This window comes from Nothobranchius furzeri, chromosome 5, assembly GCF_043380555.1.
Source record: "Nothobranchius furzeri strain GRZ-AD chromosome 5, NfurGRZ-RIMD1, whole genome shotgun sequence".
Classification (NCBI taxonomy): Eukaryota; Metazoa; Chordata; class Actinopteri; order Cyprinodontiformes; family Nothobranchiidae; genus Nothobranchius; species Nothobranchius furzeri.
In genome coordinates, this window is record NC_091745.1 from 54534592 (window position 1) to 54552326 (window position 17735).

Below are 17735 nucleotides of genomic sequence, written 5' to 3' on the forward strand. Positions count from 1 at the left end.
GACCCTACCCCAAGTCGGCAGCCTATTTATTTCATTTCACAATTTGGGAGGTAAAGGGCTAAAGTTTCTCTTCCTCTTCTTAGTGGAAAAAATGCAGGCCTGGCCTTTTATAAATGTAAATAAAACTGTTGTGGCTGGTAAAAGTGAGTAAAAACAAATGGGATTTGGTTTGGCATTTTAGTTATTTTATACGCTACATTTTGGGCACTTCTCCTGGAACATGACAGGTTTTTATTTCCATTAACTTTGGTTTGCACAAGCTGAACTAGGAAAAACTCTAACTTGCTGCCTGCCACTCTTTATCAGACCTCCACAATCTGGTGCTTTGTTGTTTTTGTTCATAATAACTCAAGTTAATAGGCTGAACGAACCAGCTAAGGGCCCTTTTCTATAAATATTCTACACAGGGAAGACAGATTAAGACACCTCATGCTCTCTGTGTGAGTTAAAAAACACTTTTGAAAATTATTTTCAGCTATAAAAGACCGCAGCTTACTGTGTGGAATAAAGAGTCAAGGCATGATTTGTAATTAACTTTAGGTTAAGTATGTGCATCAGGTGATATTTAAAAAAAGACAAAACTGAAGCAGTGAGACATTTTTGCAGATTTTTTTTCATCCCACACAACGAGCAAACGATTGCAGATGGATATCTCAGTGGTTGTTTAACACCTCGGTGGAAAGAGACAGTTAAAGGGTTTTCTTTTTCATTTTGAGATAGTCAAAAGGAAAAAAAAGGGAACGTTACTCCTCTGCTTTTAACCTGAGCGTCAACGACAAAGATGAGAAGGGAAAACAAAACTTCCTTTTCAGCTGTGGTTATAAAATAAATGAATGCATTTGGACAGTTTGAATCAGAAACCTGAGCAGTTCCATTGAATATGTTACATGAAATGTAACCTGTACATGCAAACCATCCACACCCTCAGGAGCTTCTAAATATACTTCAGATAACTTCAGTTTTAAAGCAACATAGAGCTGTGGTAGTATTTTAATGAGGAAAACCAATGAAAAGTGTTTTAAAATGAAAAGCTGACTGATATGCAACTGGGATGAGAATCAGCTCCTCTAAATCCAAGATTAGCATGTAGCTAATGTCCCGCTGATCTCCGACCATGGAGCAAGAGCTGATGTAAAAGGTCACGGCGCCTGGCTACGATCGCATCGGTCTGAGGCAACGCTTGTAATTTAACAGTCCCAGTCCATATTAGATATCCACAGGCAAACGGCATGATTATGGCCTCCCACGGGAACCAGTTTGCCATGTGGGTGGAATACCCTCGGTCCAAGGAGCCCATCTTAGCTTCTTGGGCTAGCTATGTCAGTTAGTAGCTACACTGGTTCATTTATTCCAACCCTGTTTCAAACGTAACAGCCGCACCCTCAGCTTCACCTCTTTTCCCATTTTTTGATTGTCTGGGCGTGACGGGACCTGTGACATGATCAAAATGGTGGTAATGGGAATCTCCCATTGGGAACAAAAACGTATAATTCGAGTCTATGGACATGAATTGTCCAGTATATATGTCGATGGTTCCTACTCTCACCTTTGATCACGAGCTTTGGGTAGTGACTGAAAGAACGAGATTGCAGATCCAAGCGACCAAAATGAGTTTTCTCTGCAGGGTGGCTGGGCTCTCCCTTAGAGATAGGGTAGCCCTGAGACAGGAGCTACTGCCTGGATCTGCTGCAGCCTGCAGCCCCTCAGCTCACTGGGAGCCTGCAGGGTGGACATGGGGCCAAAGCTGCTGCTGCTGCTGCTTCTAATGATGATGATGATGATGATGATTATGATGAGTGTGTTTGTAAAGATGAAGAACAAACATTTTACTTCTCATCTCCTAAGCATTTTGTAGTCCATGCAACTTTTAAAAATGTATTTGACCTTCTAACTTAATCATCTTCTTTAACCTTAAAGTTGTGTCTTAAGTCTAAATGTGTAACATAAAACTTTGTACCAACGGTTACATAAAAGCTTTGAGCAAACCCGGTTGATTGCTCTTACTATTTGAAGTGATTGCAGCATAATTTAGAATTTTACAAGACAGGATGCAATAAAAAGTGTCACCAGCACATAAACTCCTCACTGGGCATTTTCTTGGTAGTACTTTGAGGAAAGATTGGAATATTATGAATTAACTTCATGCGTTGGTATTTTGAAATCAATTTGACTCACAAGTTAAGTTTGAAGGATTATTTTTTTGTTGTATAGATATTTTATTTGGAAAGAAAATAACTTTATTTATTTATTTTTTTACAGGACAAGCTTAATGCCAGTTCTTGCAACTTTGTTGGATTGTTTTTGGTCATTTTATCTGCAGGCAGCTACTCTAGGTGGACGACAGCCAACTTAATGTTCAGAAATCGTACTTTTCTTTTCACAATCATGTTCCAATAAATACAAACCAACAGGGTTTCTATTTGTGGAGCTAAAGCAACATAAATGGCATAAAATAAGTGTTCTACAAAATGGTTCACTTGAGAAGTAAAAAGAAGAAAAAATTTAAAGTCAACATGCGGTGGTCTCAAAGCACTCACATAGCTCTCATGTTATTTTCAGGCAGCAGAGGGATCTCCAGGATTTTGGTGTTGGATTGCATGACTTCATGGCTGGCGGTGGAGACGGTTTTGCCCGTGATGCGGTGGACCTGGTAGAAGGCATGTGGTCGCAGAAGGCGATCGTCTGCGGTCCCAATGAATAGCTGCAGGGTGAGCGGCTCGCTCTCCATGTAGCCATAAAGCTGGTAGGAGAACAAAGAAACCCAGGTGAGAGGCAACAACAGCAACTTTTAAGACCCTCAGCTTGAAGGCAGACCCTCATTTAGGAAATAAAGATTAAACAAACGAGCAACAGCCACTGTCAATTAAAAAGCCTCAAACACAAATGGTAAAGAGGCTGTTTTCTGTTGTTTTCATTTCTTTTATTATTTAAATCCTTTGTTTAAAAATGTGACTTTTGTCTGTATATTTATGTGAATTTAAATATCTCGGGTCCAGCAGCATGGAGCCAAACAGACTTTCAAGTTGCCTCATATCACTAAAATCTCATGACAACGTAAAACAAGCTCACACAGGAGTAATCTGCTTATTCAGACACCTGGCTGCCTATCATGTTTGCATTAATCCCAATTTCTCAACATAAATGTGGGTTGGACCAGTTGAATGAAATAATGATGAAATTATACAAAATCACTAAAGTCAATGGACACAACATTACATCATTAAACATACCTAAATAATTAAAACGTCACACCTAAATCTAACTAGTAATAGCACCATTAAATGAATCAAACCTTGATGATGTGAGACATTCAGCATGATCTAACCATTTGGCCTTTGGCCAAATATGAGCATGAATTATTAGAGTTTTGGAGACCGTGTCCCGCTGTGATCAAAGGGACTCCTGTATCAGACTTCAAACATCTACCACTTCCTCTTGTAGACCTCTATTAGATGTCAGTTCTCAGCTAATAAAAATTATCAAAATATATTTGATAGGTGTGGAAACATTGTGTTTGAAAAGTACCGTCCTCTAGTCAGCTGCTCTTCACAAATAACCTCCTACTGGACATTACATTCCACCCTGACCATTGCTTGATGCCTGGTGATGTCCTCAGTGGAATCATTTGATAAATTTACCCTGTTGCAGTGGTTTTAAACATGAATATTCAGGCTCATGCTTTGTAATTTCTAATTGCCGACCAAGTAATTTTTGGGTGAAACTGAGTCTTAAAACCAAAGACCTCCCAGGATAGACTTTCACTTGGCAGAACTAAGTTGTCAAACTGCTACGAGGACAGATGTTCTTGTGGTCTTAGAAATCTCTCCTAACCCAAAAACCTTATAGGAAGCTGCAAAATCCATCTCCTCCAAACAGAGGAGGACAACCAGTCAACAGGAACCCCAACAGACCCACCAAGGTGGCTGCTTGACCACTTGTGACATCTGCTGTGGGAGATTGGTTACTCTAGACCGGGGTTCACCGAGGCATGGCTCTCAGAAAAATCCCACAAATTGGTCAATTACTTCAGCACACACCAGCACATTGCTTCAGACCTATTTTTTCTGAGCTCCGTTCGAGTGAAAAGTGAAAACAGTGGTAACGTCAAACGGAATAAAAGACTCCAGTTGTTTATCTAACAGACTGACTCATATAACAAAATGCAGACCACATGTGGCCCATGACATAATCTGATTAATGGGTTTATAATTACCTTTGAGAGGGTAGTTGGGGTGGGGGTGTAGGGAGGCGTAAGGTTGGTGGACCACTGGAGATCTGTCATTGTAGGTTTTTGGAGACAAATACTACAGTATCGTTAAAAAACAAATTTGTCTAGATGTTAAAACCTGCCTGATGCCCAACGCTTAGATTAAACGGTTACTGACAGATCTTTTGTGTGAAAGATGAGTCAGAGTGCTGGATTTGCACCATATTTTCCTAGTTATAACAGATTTACGTGAACTGACTATGGCTAGTAATTTTAGACGAGTATATAATAATAGAAGAACCAATGCTTATCTTGCCTTGCTTTTTATTCAGGTATCAAAGGAATGGTTACATTAAAGTTGTTGAACATCTCCATTTCCAACAATTTCTTTATATCTCAGCTAGCAGTAGTCTCTCTAGCAGCTGTCTCATCCAGCAAGCTAGTCACACATGCTAGTCATCAGTGAGTTAAGCCGAGGTCAGGAGCTTCTTGGCGTCCCTAGGGGCCACTTCATCTATACGGTGATCTCACCGGCAGACCCCGTTCCCCTTGTTATATTTTACTCATAGTGTCACCAGAAGTAATTATCTATAGACGCACATGCTACCAGTTACTTGTGCACCGACTTGAGGGAAGGACGTGGTGGCGCGTGAGGTAAAAATTTGAAACACCAGAGCATTAAATTGCATGACGTTGCCTTTTGATTTAATAAGACTCAGATATCTGAATTACAAAGCGGTGTCGTCTGTAGCTTTTTCCTTCTTTTTTGGTTTCACTTTGACCTCCAACAATTACCTCAGCCACCACACGACTGTAAGGAGACACAAGAGAGGGGGATATAGCAACGTAGGAGATGATGTAGGGTGAAGATGGAAGAGGGGGAGCTTATCTCTTCACCGTCTTGTGGTAAAACCACAGTGATGCTGGCACAGTCACTCTAAGCCTCGTGAACGCTTGGGGGAGAGGAACTGATCAATGAGGTCAGGTATTCCTCTTGGTTACGTTAGTTCACTCGGCTGTGAGAGAAGGTGGTCTAGTCCCCCTGGACGACCTCCCTCAATGTCTTTTCCACATGTGCTCCCTTTGACCTTACAGTCGACTCTGCTTCTGCTAAACTTCTGTGATGCTCAATCAACTACACACCACAAGAAGAGAACAAAACTTTCTTCTTTGTTTTTTTAAGAACTGAAGAAGATGAGGGTCATCATTAGTGTGATGAAGGGCGGGCTCCAATGAACAAAGCTTCAAATACGCACCTGAAACCTGTTTTGTGTTTGTATCTGATGCTGATTGTGAGGTTGGACCAGAGAACATCTAATTTTGACCAGATGAGATTCTTAAGCTTTAACAGCAGCCCATGCGGCGCATGGTTTGTGTAGGTTTCTGATAATCAAAACCAAGTTTTAAAATGTATTATTTTTATTTGCAGCTGGTTTAGGTACCGACTTAATCAAGAAGAGATCCGTTTAAAAGCCATTTGATCCACAAACTGTTTCAGGAAGCTGAGGCTCAAGTAAAATATGGAGGTATGGCAGTTGATGCAATGATTATGTAATTGAATGCATATGTATTGTTTTGGTCAGTTGGGATTAAGGAGAAGGTGGTAAAACACACAAGTAGCAGTTTTCTATGTCAAATTATCCTTCATTCTCTTTAGTAAGCGTGACAGTTTAAATGCTACCTGCACCTGGCCTCAATGGTTCAGATGAAGGATTTGAAGATGTAAAGTTTAATAATGACTTGGCGATGAATTAGATGTGTCTGTCCCAGCTGGAAATTGATTGTGAATACACTCCACAGACTGGCGGCGGGCCACCTCATTCCCTCTGGAGTGATTTCTTTCATCACTGCCTGGAGAAATGTCATGACTCCTAGAAGTCCACGTGGCACGGTGAATTTGGAAGAAGAAGAACACTGGGAGCCAAAGTGGGGGTGGGGGATAGTTGTAGGGGAGGTGAGGAGTAATGCAACAGCAGATTCAGGCTTTTTGCCTCATTATCACAATCCCTTCTCTGTCAAGTGCTGACATACCCACAGCAAGTTTTCACTGCACCCAATTAAATGTACACTCATCCACGTTGTCTCTCCTTCCAGACTTTACACCACCACGCTGCTGCCCTACTCACGTCTCCTGTGTCCCATAACAAATACACAAGCTGATAAATGCATTCCTTTAATGTTCTCCATTTCCATGGATTCACATGCAGCTCCTTTTATAAGCAACGGCACTTCTACAGTCCGTGGAGTTTTGTTAAAACGGTTGCTTCAGTGTTATGTCATTGACGGCAAAGATTCAAGCACAAGCCCATGTCTAGACCAGTGCAGGTCCAAAATCCATATAAAAATGGCTTTGTTACCAGTAGAACCTGCCATGAGCAATAGGGATGGCTGCTGTATCCCACTACCCATCCAATAACAACACCACCCACTTCTGTCTTGCCTTGTAAATCTATGGGATGTCTGGTTATCGCCACAAACCAGTGAAAATGGTGCACATCTCTCTCAACTTTTTCCATGTGTTATTAACTGGTAATTAGTGGCAGCCCAATGCTACCATAAGGGAAGACTAGCAAATGGAGAACCACAATTTGAGAGTGGCAAAAATACCCCTTTGGGCAATGAGTAACAGCCCTGACTAAGCTCTAACAGCACTACAGGGTAAACTGAGACTTCTGAATATCAAACAAGAGGCGGCGGTAGATTTAATGAGCAATTAGCTGCTACAGTATAGTTTGCTGTAGATTAGTTTCTTTGAGATGCAACACAGCCAGTAAGGACCGGATCCCAAGGTGAAACAACACATGTTAAGAACCTACCACATGTTTTCTGAGGTCTTTCATGTTGCCATGGCAAAAACTTATGGCAAATTTGCTGTGCGTTCCATGCAGTGGCAGAAAAAGCGAGATGGTTGTTATTAAGTCATGCACATTTTAAAGAGGATAATGGATACATCCTGTAGAAATTACATGTCTGTTGGTGCTTTAGATTTAATGAGAGTGTATGTGTAAAGGGGAAGCATATAGGCCAGTAATTGTGCTGTGTATGTGCAGCCACAAGCACAAAGCGAACTAACACTTCACAGGTGTTGCTAGCATAGGCCTGATATAGTTTTACCCTGGCATAACTGCCTTTTTAAAACAGAAAAAGATTTTTGTCATCTGCCATCCGCCAGAGGCATTCTGCTGTTGCGTTCATGGACAAGACACTTCATCCATCGCATGGTGGTGGTCAGAGGGGCCGGTGGCACAAATGGCAGCCTCGCATCTGTCAGAGCGCCTCGGGGCGGCTTTGGGTACATAGTAGTTTACCACCACCTGCAGTGTGTGAATGTGAGAGAGTGTGAATGATGGAAAGTGCTTTCAGTGCCTAAAAAATATAATTCTGCTATAGAAATCCAATCCAATGTTACTATAACTTTAGCAATGGTAGACCACAATTTTCCTTAGTGTGACTTTTAAAATCACCATCAGAGTCTCTGGGGCCAACGGAGTCCCCTACATCCCCTAAAATGTATTATACTATACAAAAGTGAAGAAATACAACCAAAAGACTGAAAGTGGACAAATATTGAGAAAGGTAGGTAAAAGGTGACACCAGGAAGCAAAGACTTTAAAGGATGTAGTGCACATGATGCAAATGATTATTGAGAGTATAGTGTAGGCATCAGAGGAGGAATGATTTCAGGTAACTTGGTTGTTCATTGAAATGACGCTAGAAAAAATGTGTCAACCATACATCCCATAATCACTCTATCCCATGTGGTGAAGAGCAGCCTGGTTAATCTTCTGCTTTTTGTGGTGATATCTGAATTGAGAGGGGAATACCCAGGGATGAACACAAAAATGGTCAATCAGATCTTTATCCGTCAGTGTAGCAACAGTGTATCCTTTCATGCTCTTTATTGTTCTGTTTTTTCACCTGGTGTTGCTTTCCAGCACACATGTCCTCATCACTCACAGCACATGTGTCTGATCATGCATGAGCTAAAAAGAACAATAAAGTTGTGGTTGACTGGGATTTGGCATGAGGGAGGCCTGCTGGTGCAGGTTTGGGAGATGGTTGAAGGATGAACAGTTCACAGGGAGCGACATCCTTAGTCCCCCAGGAGGGGGAGGGAGGCAAGGGTGCATGGAAAAGGGAGGTGGCTTTTAGTGTGCCTTGGGATTCTGAATCTTGTGCATTCCCGTCACTGCACCACCCATCGTGCTCAGGCTAGCTCAGGGCTCCTCAACTCACATCATCACCAGAACATCTCCAGGGGAACACCAAGTTAAGTTACAGCTGCACTGCGAGTCCCTCTGCCCTTTTCTCCCGCTTTCTCTCTGTTTTGAGTAGCTCACACACACACACACACACACACACACACACACACACACACACACACACACACACACACACACACACGCATGCATCCTTCCTCTGCTTCCTAGACCCATACCCTCATGTCGTTATTGACTCATTCTCCTTGACTGCACCTCACCCTTCCAGTGTCTGCCACTCATTACCGCAGGGCACCAGGGACCACACACCATCCCTTTTCCTTCAAGAGAATAACAACAGTTTTATCAAAACACCACAACAAAAACAAAGAGTAATAAAGAGTAAAGTAGAGTGATTTCATACTTCAAATTCAGCAAAATTCCTGAAGATAAAATAAATGTTCTTCTTCCACGTGATTTCTTTCTGGCTACTGCCTTGCTTGCAGCAATTTTCAGCATTATAAAAGCTACAAGATTTTCCAGGGAACTGCATTTCAAATATCAGAGACATAAATCACCACTCACCACGTAAAATTTGTGGAAAAGGTTCATATTTTCAGCACTTTGCAGAAATAAAACATAACATCTGGACCACTGGTGTGTAAAATCGTAATTAATTAATCTGAATGGGACACTGTGCAATGGGGTAACTTATGAATTTCACTCTGGTCCCTTGGGTATGAGAAAGAAAGAGGCATTGCCTAAATCAGAGCCAGTCGCACCTGCTGCACATGACGACTTTGTCTGGCTGGCCTCTCTCTGCAGCGAGCGGAGGTGCTAAGGTGAAATGTTGATTCATGTGTGCTGATAAACGGCAGCTTTTAATGAGGTGTATTTACAGAGAAAACCTGCAGGCTGGCAGGCCAGTTTGAAACACCACGTTGGCCAACAATTCAGTTCAATTCAATTCAGTTCAAAACTACTTTATTAATCCCAGAGGGAAATTGATTGTTGTAGTAGCTCAGAATAATAATAATAATAATAATAATAATAATAATAATAATAATAATCAAGTCATCAAAGAGTTATTGTATATTACAATGGCTGTTGGCAGGAAGGATCTCCAGTAGCGGTCAGTGTTGCAGTGAAACTGAAGAAGCCTCTGACTGAAGACACTCTTCCGTTGTCGGACAGTCTTGTGAAGAGAATGCTCAGGGTTGTCCATAATTTTCTTGATTCTCTGGAGAATCCTTCTTTGCATTATCTCCTCCAGTGGTTCCCCAGTCGTCCCCAGAACAGAACCAGCCTTTTTTATTAGGCTGTTGAGCCTTTTCAGGTCCCTGCTTCTGATGCTGCTACCCCAACAGACGATGGCTGAAGAGATTACACTCTCAACAACAGACTTGTAGAAGATCTGCAGCATCTTGCTACAGACATTGAAGGAACTAAGCGTCCTCAAGAAGTGCAGTCTGCTGTGTCCCTTCTTGTAAACGGCTTCACTGCCCGTCGTGCATTTGACATTGAGTAGACCAGGATGTGCTGACAACATCTGTTTACAAAACAGCTCTAGTGCAGCATTAACACTGTGCCAAGTGTGTGACACGGCTCGACCACCAACTTTAAACCGTGCAGATCCCAACAGACTTTCCCTGAGAGGTTTGCTTTTACTGTGTGAAAAATAGAGCCTTCATCAACTTGAATCTTTCAAGAACACAAGCACAATTAGCTGGATAAATGTGGCTTTACTTTGAGTTAGCAGCATGAAATTTACCCTAGGCCTTAAGGGCACAAAGTTAAATCTCCAACTTATGTAAACCGATATGTTAGAGTGGTGCGACAGCGCAGCAGAGAAAAGAGCTCTGTGTAAGCGCCACGGGTGAGACTGACGTCTGCTCTTTGAGTGTTCTCCAAGTGCAACAGTGAGAGGCGATGGTCCTAATTAATACAAATTGAGTCAGTTCGCACTGCAACTGGGCAGAGTGACCATTTTACAGGATGACAGAACTCTGACTCTCTGAGCATTTTAATACCACGGCAAACAAGCATAAAGTAAAATAAACAGCCTTCTGTGTATTTGCTGTCGGTAATAGTTGGAAGAATACTCTAGAAACACACATCAAGTCAGATAATTACTTTGTACAGATCATCTTATTCCAGTCTGTTTCAAAGAAAGGCAAAAGACCTTAAGACTAATAGAAGTTGTCAAAGGTGACCTGATTTTGACGGGAACAGCCAAATGCTCATGCTAGATCAGAAACACTAAAACAATAACTGACAGAATGCACTTGTTTGCGTTTCTTAGAAAAACAACATCATAGAGCTAATTGTTATCTCTTGTAAATGTATTATGAGCCTTAAAGTTAAAAGGCGTTTGCTGTGAGCAGAGTGCAGGTAGACATACCTGCACCACAGGGTGTCCTCCAGACAGCGCCTTTACGGCTCCTCGGCTTCCTTCGGTCTCGTAATGGGCCCTGTGGTGGGACTTAGGCTGCACCTCAATCTGAAGGTTGTATGGACCGGAGCACGATGGCAGCTGCCAGTCAAGTGCAGGCAGAGATGGGCTGCAGAAAAAAATAAACAATGGTTGTTTTATAGGTGGGAGCAAAGTTATATCCAATATCTGCTTTTTAAGATTGAGTCAACCTTAGACAAGCTGAAAATGGGTATAACATAGGCATCTTTGCAGATATGAAGCAATGATTTAGCACCATATTTAACAAACCTGTGTGATCTACTGAACATTTAAAGACAACCCTGATGATTTATTGGCCTTTGCAAAAAAAATGACAACAAATCCATCATATTTGAATGTATTTAACCGGCGTCTGTGTGGTAGACTCCTTGACAACACATACTCTGAATGCTAACAGATCATGTGAAATCTTGCAGTAAGGTGTAAGGCTGTGCATTTTTTTTTCGTCTTCAAGATGTGACAGAAATGGCTACAAATCTGTAATTTCTCATTATATGATACACCTGGTTCAAAACCTAAACCAAGTTTTTGTTTTCATATGCTTTAATAATTCAAATTTTTAAAGTTGCACTGACGTTAGGGCCACTTTTACTAGAATCAGAATAAAAACCAACTAAACTTGCTTTAATTTAGCCTCAAACTGGGACACAAATGTATGTATCAATGTTTAGTTTTCTTTAGCTCATTTAGATCTATATTCAGCTGCATTTGTTCCCTGAAATGACACATTTTTTGGTCAGTTAAATGGTTGACTGTGTTCTTTTGTTGCATGTGAAGAATAAATGAAAGAAATATTCCCTGGTTAGAGGGTAGTGTGTTTAACATTAAACTGTAAAGGGGGGAAGAGTTCGGATGAGTTAAGAGAGGACAGACCTTTTTCGGGCAGAAAACAAGTCACACTAACTCAGCAAATGTGAGATTTTAAATCTTAACCCCTCGTTTTCATCGGAGCAGACTGTGATGTCCGGCATGTCTTTGGGTAAGATATCTCTTTCTCAGAGCTGCAGCTGGCATCCCTCAGCATCATTGTTCTCAAGATGGCTATTCGGAGATTCCCACGTGAACACTAAAGAGTTATCTAAACCAAAACAAACATGTGCAAGACAATATTTCTTTGCTCCGGATGACTGGTTAAAGGCAGACCCTTGCCCTCAAAGGATGGCTTTGCTGAAACCAATCTCTGGCATCTATGTGGAACTCGCAGGCTGTTTGTTGACCCAAAGCAGAGCAATTTCCCCAGCAGGGTTTTATCTGTCCAGTCAGTGCATGACATCACTTTAGTCGAACAGGGAAAAGATGAGCTGATGGCGCGACACCCCAGTACAGCGAGCCAGCTGATTAACTCACAGACTGCTTCCCTTTCAACCAGGCCTGTCACCATTACTTCCTGCTGCTAGCTATCTTAATCAAACACTTGATTTCCGACAGGAAAGTGTGTTATTGGCTCAGAACTAAATTCCACAAAGGGGGAAAAAACAAGGATTCACAAAGCCCATCTTGATGTCTAAAAACAAAAGAACTGTGTATGTGCGCCTGTGTGTGTGAGAGAGAGATAGAGAGACAGAGAGAGAGATAGAGAGAGAGAGAGAGAGAGAGAGAGAGAGAGAGACAGAGAGAGACAGAGAGAGAGACAGAGAGAGACAGAGAGAGAGAGAGAGAGAGAGAGAGAGAGAGAGAGAGAGAGAGAGAGACTAGATTTATGAAACAGTTTTGATCTTCAAAGGGAGATTGTTTGGAAGTAAGGAGCATGCTTCTTTGGTGTTCTGCCTTTGAAGATTCAAACCAAAAAAATCTCTCCCTCATAAGAAAATAAAGAAAACTTAAAATAGGCACAAAAGACAACTAAATATTAGGATAGTAATGGGTTAAATCTCATACTGAGGTCTACAGCGTTAAAACCTTTATCTAAAGACGTCGTAAATGATGCTAAGCTTTTTTTTCCAGAAAGGCCAGTTCCACCTGCTGTCCTGGGATTTCTCTCATTGATTTTGTGCATGCACACATTCAACGCATGGCAGCAGCTGGAGCAAATCAACATACCTGAGGTAAGGCTTGGGTTTAGGCCAGGAGTATGGATGCTGGGGCACATCCAAGAACCCTCCACAGTAGTTCTCCTTTTTAAGGGCCAGGCGTGAGGGGTAGTCCTCATGGCAGAGCTCAGCATCTGGACCCAGATCCTCACCACTGGGTTCCAGCTTCAGGCTCATGGCGGGGGACAGATCCAGCATAGTCTTGCGTGTCTTGATCGGGATCCCCTCACCCATGTCTACCACTCCATCTGTAGTTAGAGCATTAATGGCAGCCACGATGGCAGAGTTGGTGTACTGGTTGGTGTTGGCGAGCCAGTTCTCATCAGTGACGCTGACCCTGGGAGAGCCGTGTGGAGAGGGAGTGGGCGACTGGTTGGGTGAGAGGGATGTCTGATGGTAGGAAGAACCACTGAGGCTGTACTTCCTTTTCCCCATGCCACTACTGTTGTTGCATCCACCACCTCCGCTGCCAGAGGGGGAGTTTGGCCTGGAACCACAAGGTTGTGCTGGCCAGCCCTCTTCTGCCACTGCTCCTATTTGAGGGGAGTTGGAGGGAGAATGGTGAGGGGAGAATGTCGGGCCAACGGCCTGTGGACACGACAGGAGTGAGGATGACCCTCGAGGTGAAACGCAGGGAGATTGCCAGGGGGAGTTTTGTGGGGAGTTGTCATAGTTGTAGAAGCCAGACTCATAAGACGAGGCGTCTGAATTACAGCTGCGTGAGGATAGGCTACTCGCTGGGCTTAAACAGCTAGGGTCACGGTACCCCTCTGCATTTGGCAGGGTCAGCGTAACAATGGAATTGACACCTCGCTTGATGGCGTGGCTTTCACCGCCGCTCTCTTCAACCTCGTCCTCTGGGTACTGGCTGTAGGCAGTGATCTCTATACGAGGGCTCTCCAGTGCAGGAGCACCATGGGGTCTTAAGCCTTGAGGCAGGTAGTAATCAGGTGCTGCATGGTTGTCATTCTGCAGGCTGTAGTTGGGCTGGTGGCAAAATGACACTGAGATGACAGGGCTTGACTGTAGGTTGTGGTACTGCGTCGACAGACATGGGTTGCCCATTCCAAGTGGAAGGGCGAGGCTGACGTTTGGTGCGTAGTTGTATGCATCTAAAAAAAATAAAGCACGCTGAGTTTAAAATACACACCACTGCATTTGAAACCCTCAGCATGTTAGAAACAGACTCAATTTGTACTAAAACTCCAAAAACGCAGCAAGTCTTAAATCTCCAAAGAATCTCAAAGCAGTAACTGTCTGCTCCGTGTAGTCACAACTTGAACCGCCACTTTGTTTGTTTGATCGGTATGTCTACAGCTTAGTTTGGCACACCCTACTGTCATATGTACTCTGCAGGAATTCCTCAAGCAGCGCTGATTGATGCTTCCTTTGATTGATTACATCACTCAATGAGTGAATTAGGCCCTCCCCTGTGGACAGCTGACAGCACTCTCGCACTGCTCCGAGCTTGTGATTAAGTCAAGGAGAGTCTGCTGCAGCAGATCGTACACATACAAGTAAAGGCTGCACACATCAGGAAATCAGAGGGGCAGGTGGCATTCAAGAGAACCGCATTTATCCTGAAAGCACTTCTCAGCAACACTTAGCTGTTGCATCAGAAGGAAATCTATTTGTTGTATGAATAAATCTAACCTGCTGGGAAAAGATAGAGGTGAGACTGAAACTAGTGAAGGACACTCCCTTCAACGCAGCATGCTATATTTGTAAACCACAATGCGGTGTATCATATGAAACGATGAAAGTGTCACATGCCCATTAAAATGTGGACAGGTGGTTAAATTTAGCTCACAAGAACTTTCCCTTAGAAGCAAAAATATACCAGGTAATGTTATCTGAACACAAAGAGAAATCTAAAAATAAACAAATATCAGATAAACCTAATTTTCTGTTTGACTTGAAGTGAAGAGGATGTTTCACTAAACAGCTGAGATCTCAGCATTAAAGAAAAAAAACAGATACCCTTCACTACCCACCTCTCTCTTGTTCATGCTGCACACCTTCACTGTGCTCAAACACACAGCTAAAGTCAAACTCTTCCTCTTCGGGCTGAAAACCCATCCCTGCCTCAGTCATTATCCCGTTTCAACATTAAAAACCAGTTTGTCTCAGCTCAGTCCTCTCTGATGCTTTTCTCTTCTGGTTAGAACAGATGATTATCTCCTGCCCACTCCACCGCTTGTGACACGCCTCCCGTGCGTCAGGCCTGACTGCCTTTGGTTTGAGTTGCAGCCGATTTTTTTTCTGGTTTTGCCCTCCTGAACGTGTGTTTGATCAGTGCACTACGCTGCAACATCCTCGACTTCTCCTAACGCCCACCTGACTCACGCTGAGGCTTTCACTTTTGCGAGCTGCATGATCTTGAAACTTGGGTTTTTGTGGTTTGCACCCGTCGCATCTGCTGAACGAACAAAACTACAGAAGCTTTTGATTGAGAGAAAATTAAAACCCCATTTGATCACAAAGTAAAGACTGTTTGAAGTGTTTTAAAATGTTTTTTTTTAAATGCACGCTCTCTTGCTCATTATAATTGTGTTCATATTGTCCTCTGACCTTTTTCTCAATCGCTCTATCATGATCAAAAGATTTTCTCCCCCACAACCAAAGAGCAGACAGGTTTCTCTATAGGGATTGAAGTCTGGACTGAAGACTTCTGAGGACCTCTTGCTTTTTTGTGTGCAAAACGGCAGTTGTAAAACATTATATGAATGCATGCGTGTGTGTGTGTGTGTGTGTGTTGTGTGTGTGTGTGTGTGTGTGTGTGTGTGTGTGTGTGTGTGTGTGTGTGTGTGTGTGTGTGTGTGTGTGTGTGTGTGTGTGTATGTGTTTTTGTTGCTTTGGTTTTATTTTATTTTTTTGGTTATGTGCCATTTGACTTTAGATGTGATGGTGCAAGGGTGCTGTTAGGCTCAGCTCTTTCTCAGGTTGGCTACCCAACATCCAAACAACACACAGACCAAGGTTTTTCAACACACACACACACACACACACACACATACACACACACACACACACACACACACACACACACACACACACGCACACACACACACACACACACACACACACACACACACGCACACACACAAACGCCTGTTCCCGATTAAGGACCGAAATGAAGAATGAGTCTGCTCCCGTTTGTCTGAAACCTCAAACACAAAAGGAGCCAGAAGCATCAGCACAAAACAGTGTGTGGAACTTCTGATTGGTTAATATAACCGTAGATGCTAACTCAATAAAAAAATATGGTTTTATATTCTTCAATAATGGCAAATTCATAGAGAAGTCTAAATGAAAATAGGAGCCTTTATTACACCTGATAACTTATTGTGAGTGTAGCAGACATCATTAATATGCAACCCCATCATGGACAGAGGCACCTGCCAGCACAACTGGATGCAAAACAAGAGTATGCACAATATAAGGCAAACATACAATTGTGATATTTTTGTAGAATTTAGTGATTCCACATTATCTGTCATCATGGTCTCCAAACTAGTGGTTTTTAGGTATTCTGGGTCCATCTGTCTGCCAATTTGGGATGCATTTTGTGTTTGCAATATAACTGAAGCCTCTGTTATATTTGAATGTAATGCTTTTCTACATTTTGCAATAAGATTAGCAGCCCGATCCTCCTTTATGCAGCTGAAGCAAAACAAATTGTGGCGCTGACTTAAAGATAAGAAAAGGAGCTTGTTTGATGAAGCACAAATATGCAATCGTATTTATTTATTAGGAAAAAAATACCCAAGTGTTAAAAATGCTCTGCTACTTTTACAATAAATATGTCATTGGAAATTTACAGTCTGCAGCAGCTGCAGCAGCATATTTAAACCAACGCACGAATGATCAGCTGTTATCTATACCTTCTTCTGCAGACTTCATGTCGGTGGTGAGAGAGGTGAGACGCTGGAGTCCTCGCTCCTAACCGGCTCCAAAGCTGAACTTGGCTGTGACGCTCAGAAGGAATCCTGCATTCAACAAGCGATGCGCAACTTTCTGCTCTCAGCGAACGCCTGGTTATTAATCACGACCAAACGAGTTCACTTCGTAAACATTTAGAAACTTGAATTAAAAGCAACTTTGATTCAGAACTCAGAGCGCACCGAGAGCTCTCAACGGAAGTGGCCAGCTGGACCGTGCGCAGAGGTGAGTGTGGTTCGCTTCGGCACCGTGAAGGTTTTAAAAAGTCAACCCAGGTCTGTGACGCAGCTCGGTGAGTCAGAGGGGCAGGCTCCGGTGCTTTTAAAGCTGGAAAACACCATCCGTCCTCCCCGTCCGCGTGCGCCGCCCATCCAGGGATGACGCGGCCGGCTTCTGAAGCTTCCTGGAGGGCCTGACGACGTCTCCAACTCCGGGATCCCTTTGGAGGAGGCGCGAGCCAGGCGCGCGGCGCTTGTGCGCGTGCGCGTGCGGAACAGCAATTAAAGCAAGACATGCTTGTGTCAACAAGTGAGTTTTCCGTGATATTATAAACATTATTATAGAGTCTGATTTGACAGAAACCTTCAGGTGTTTTAATAAAATATGCGCTCGTTTGCTGCCTCCTCAGGATTTATGCTCTCCTAGTTCTTGACACTCAATTTCACATTTTCCTAAAACATTTTATTAAGGATGGGTTTTTGTGTTATGCATAAAACACACCAAGACAGTTTTCCAGATATGATAGTAATTGGGCTACGTTACATGCATAATGTCAGTCAGGTTAATTTGAGGACATGAATCATTTAAAACTTCCTTGTACAGAATTCCATTTGATCCCATTTCCAAACCACTTTCCCATATGACTGAGGAAGGTTTCCGGCCTT

General features: G+C 42.8%; 1 protein-coding gene across 2 annotated transcripts in view; it reads right to left on the reverse strand.

Moving 5' to 3' along the window:
- Positions 1 to 17296, reverse strand: part of LOC107378925 (nuclear factor of activated T cells 1) — a 68805-nt gene extending 51509 nt beyond the window's left edge. The window contains exons 1-4 of one of the 2 annotated variants that reach the window (XM_015949419.3): positions 16794 to 17296; positions 12920 to 14021; positions 10808 to 10967; positions 2538 to 2740 (exon numbers count right to left, since the gene is read on the reverse strand). In XM_015949419.3, coding sequence (XP_015804905.1) covers positions 2538 to 2740; positions 10808 to 10967; positions 12920 to 14021; positions 16794 to 16812 — 1484 coding nt within the window. In that variant the 5' untranslated portion in view covers positions 16813 to 17296. Of the gene's footprint in view, positions 1 to 2537; positions 2741 to 10807; positions 10968 to 12919; positions 14022 to 14903; positions 15684 to 16793 lie in introns of those variants that run through there. The other variant, XM_054740629.2, reaches the window with a different exon arrangement.
- Positions 17297 to 17735: the final 439 nt, after the last annotated feature.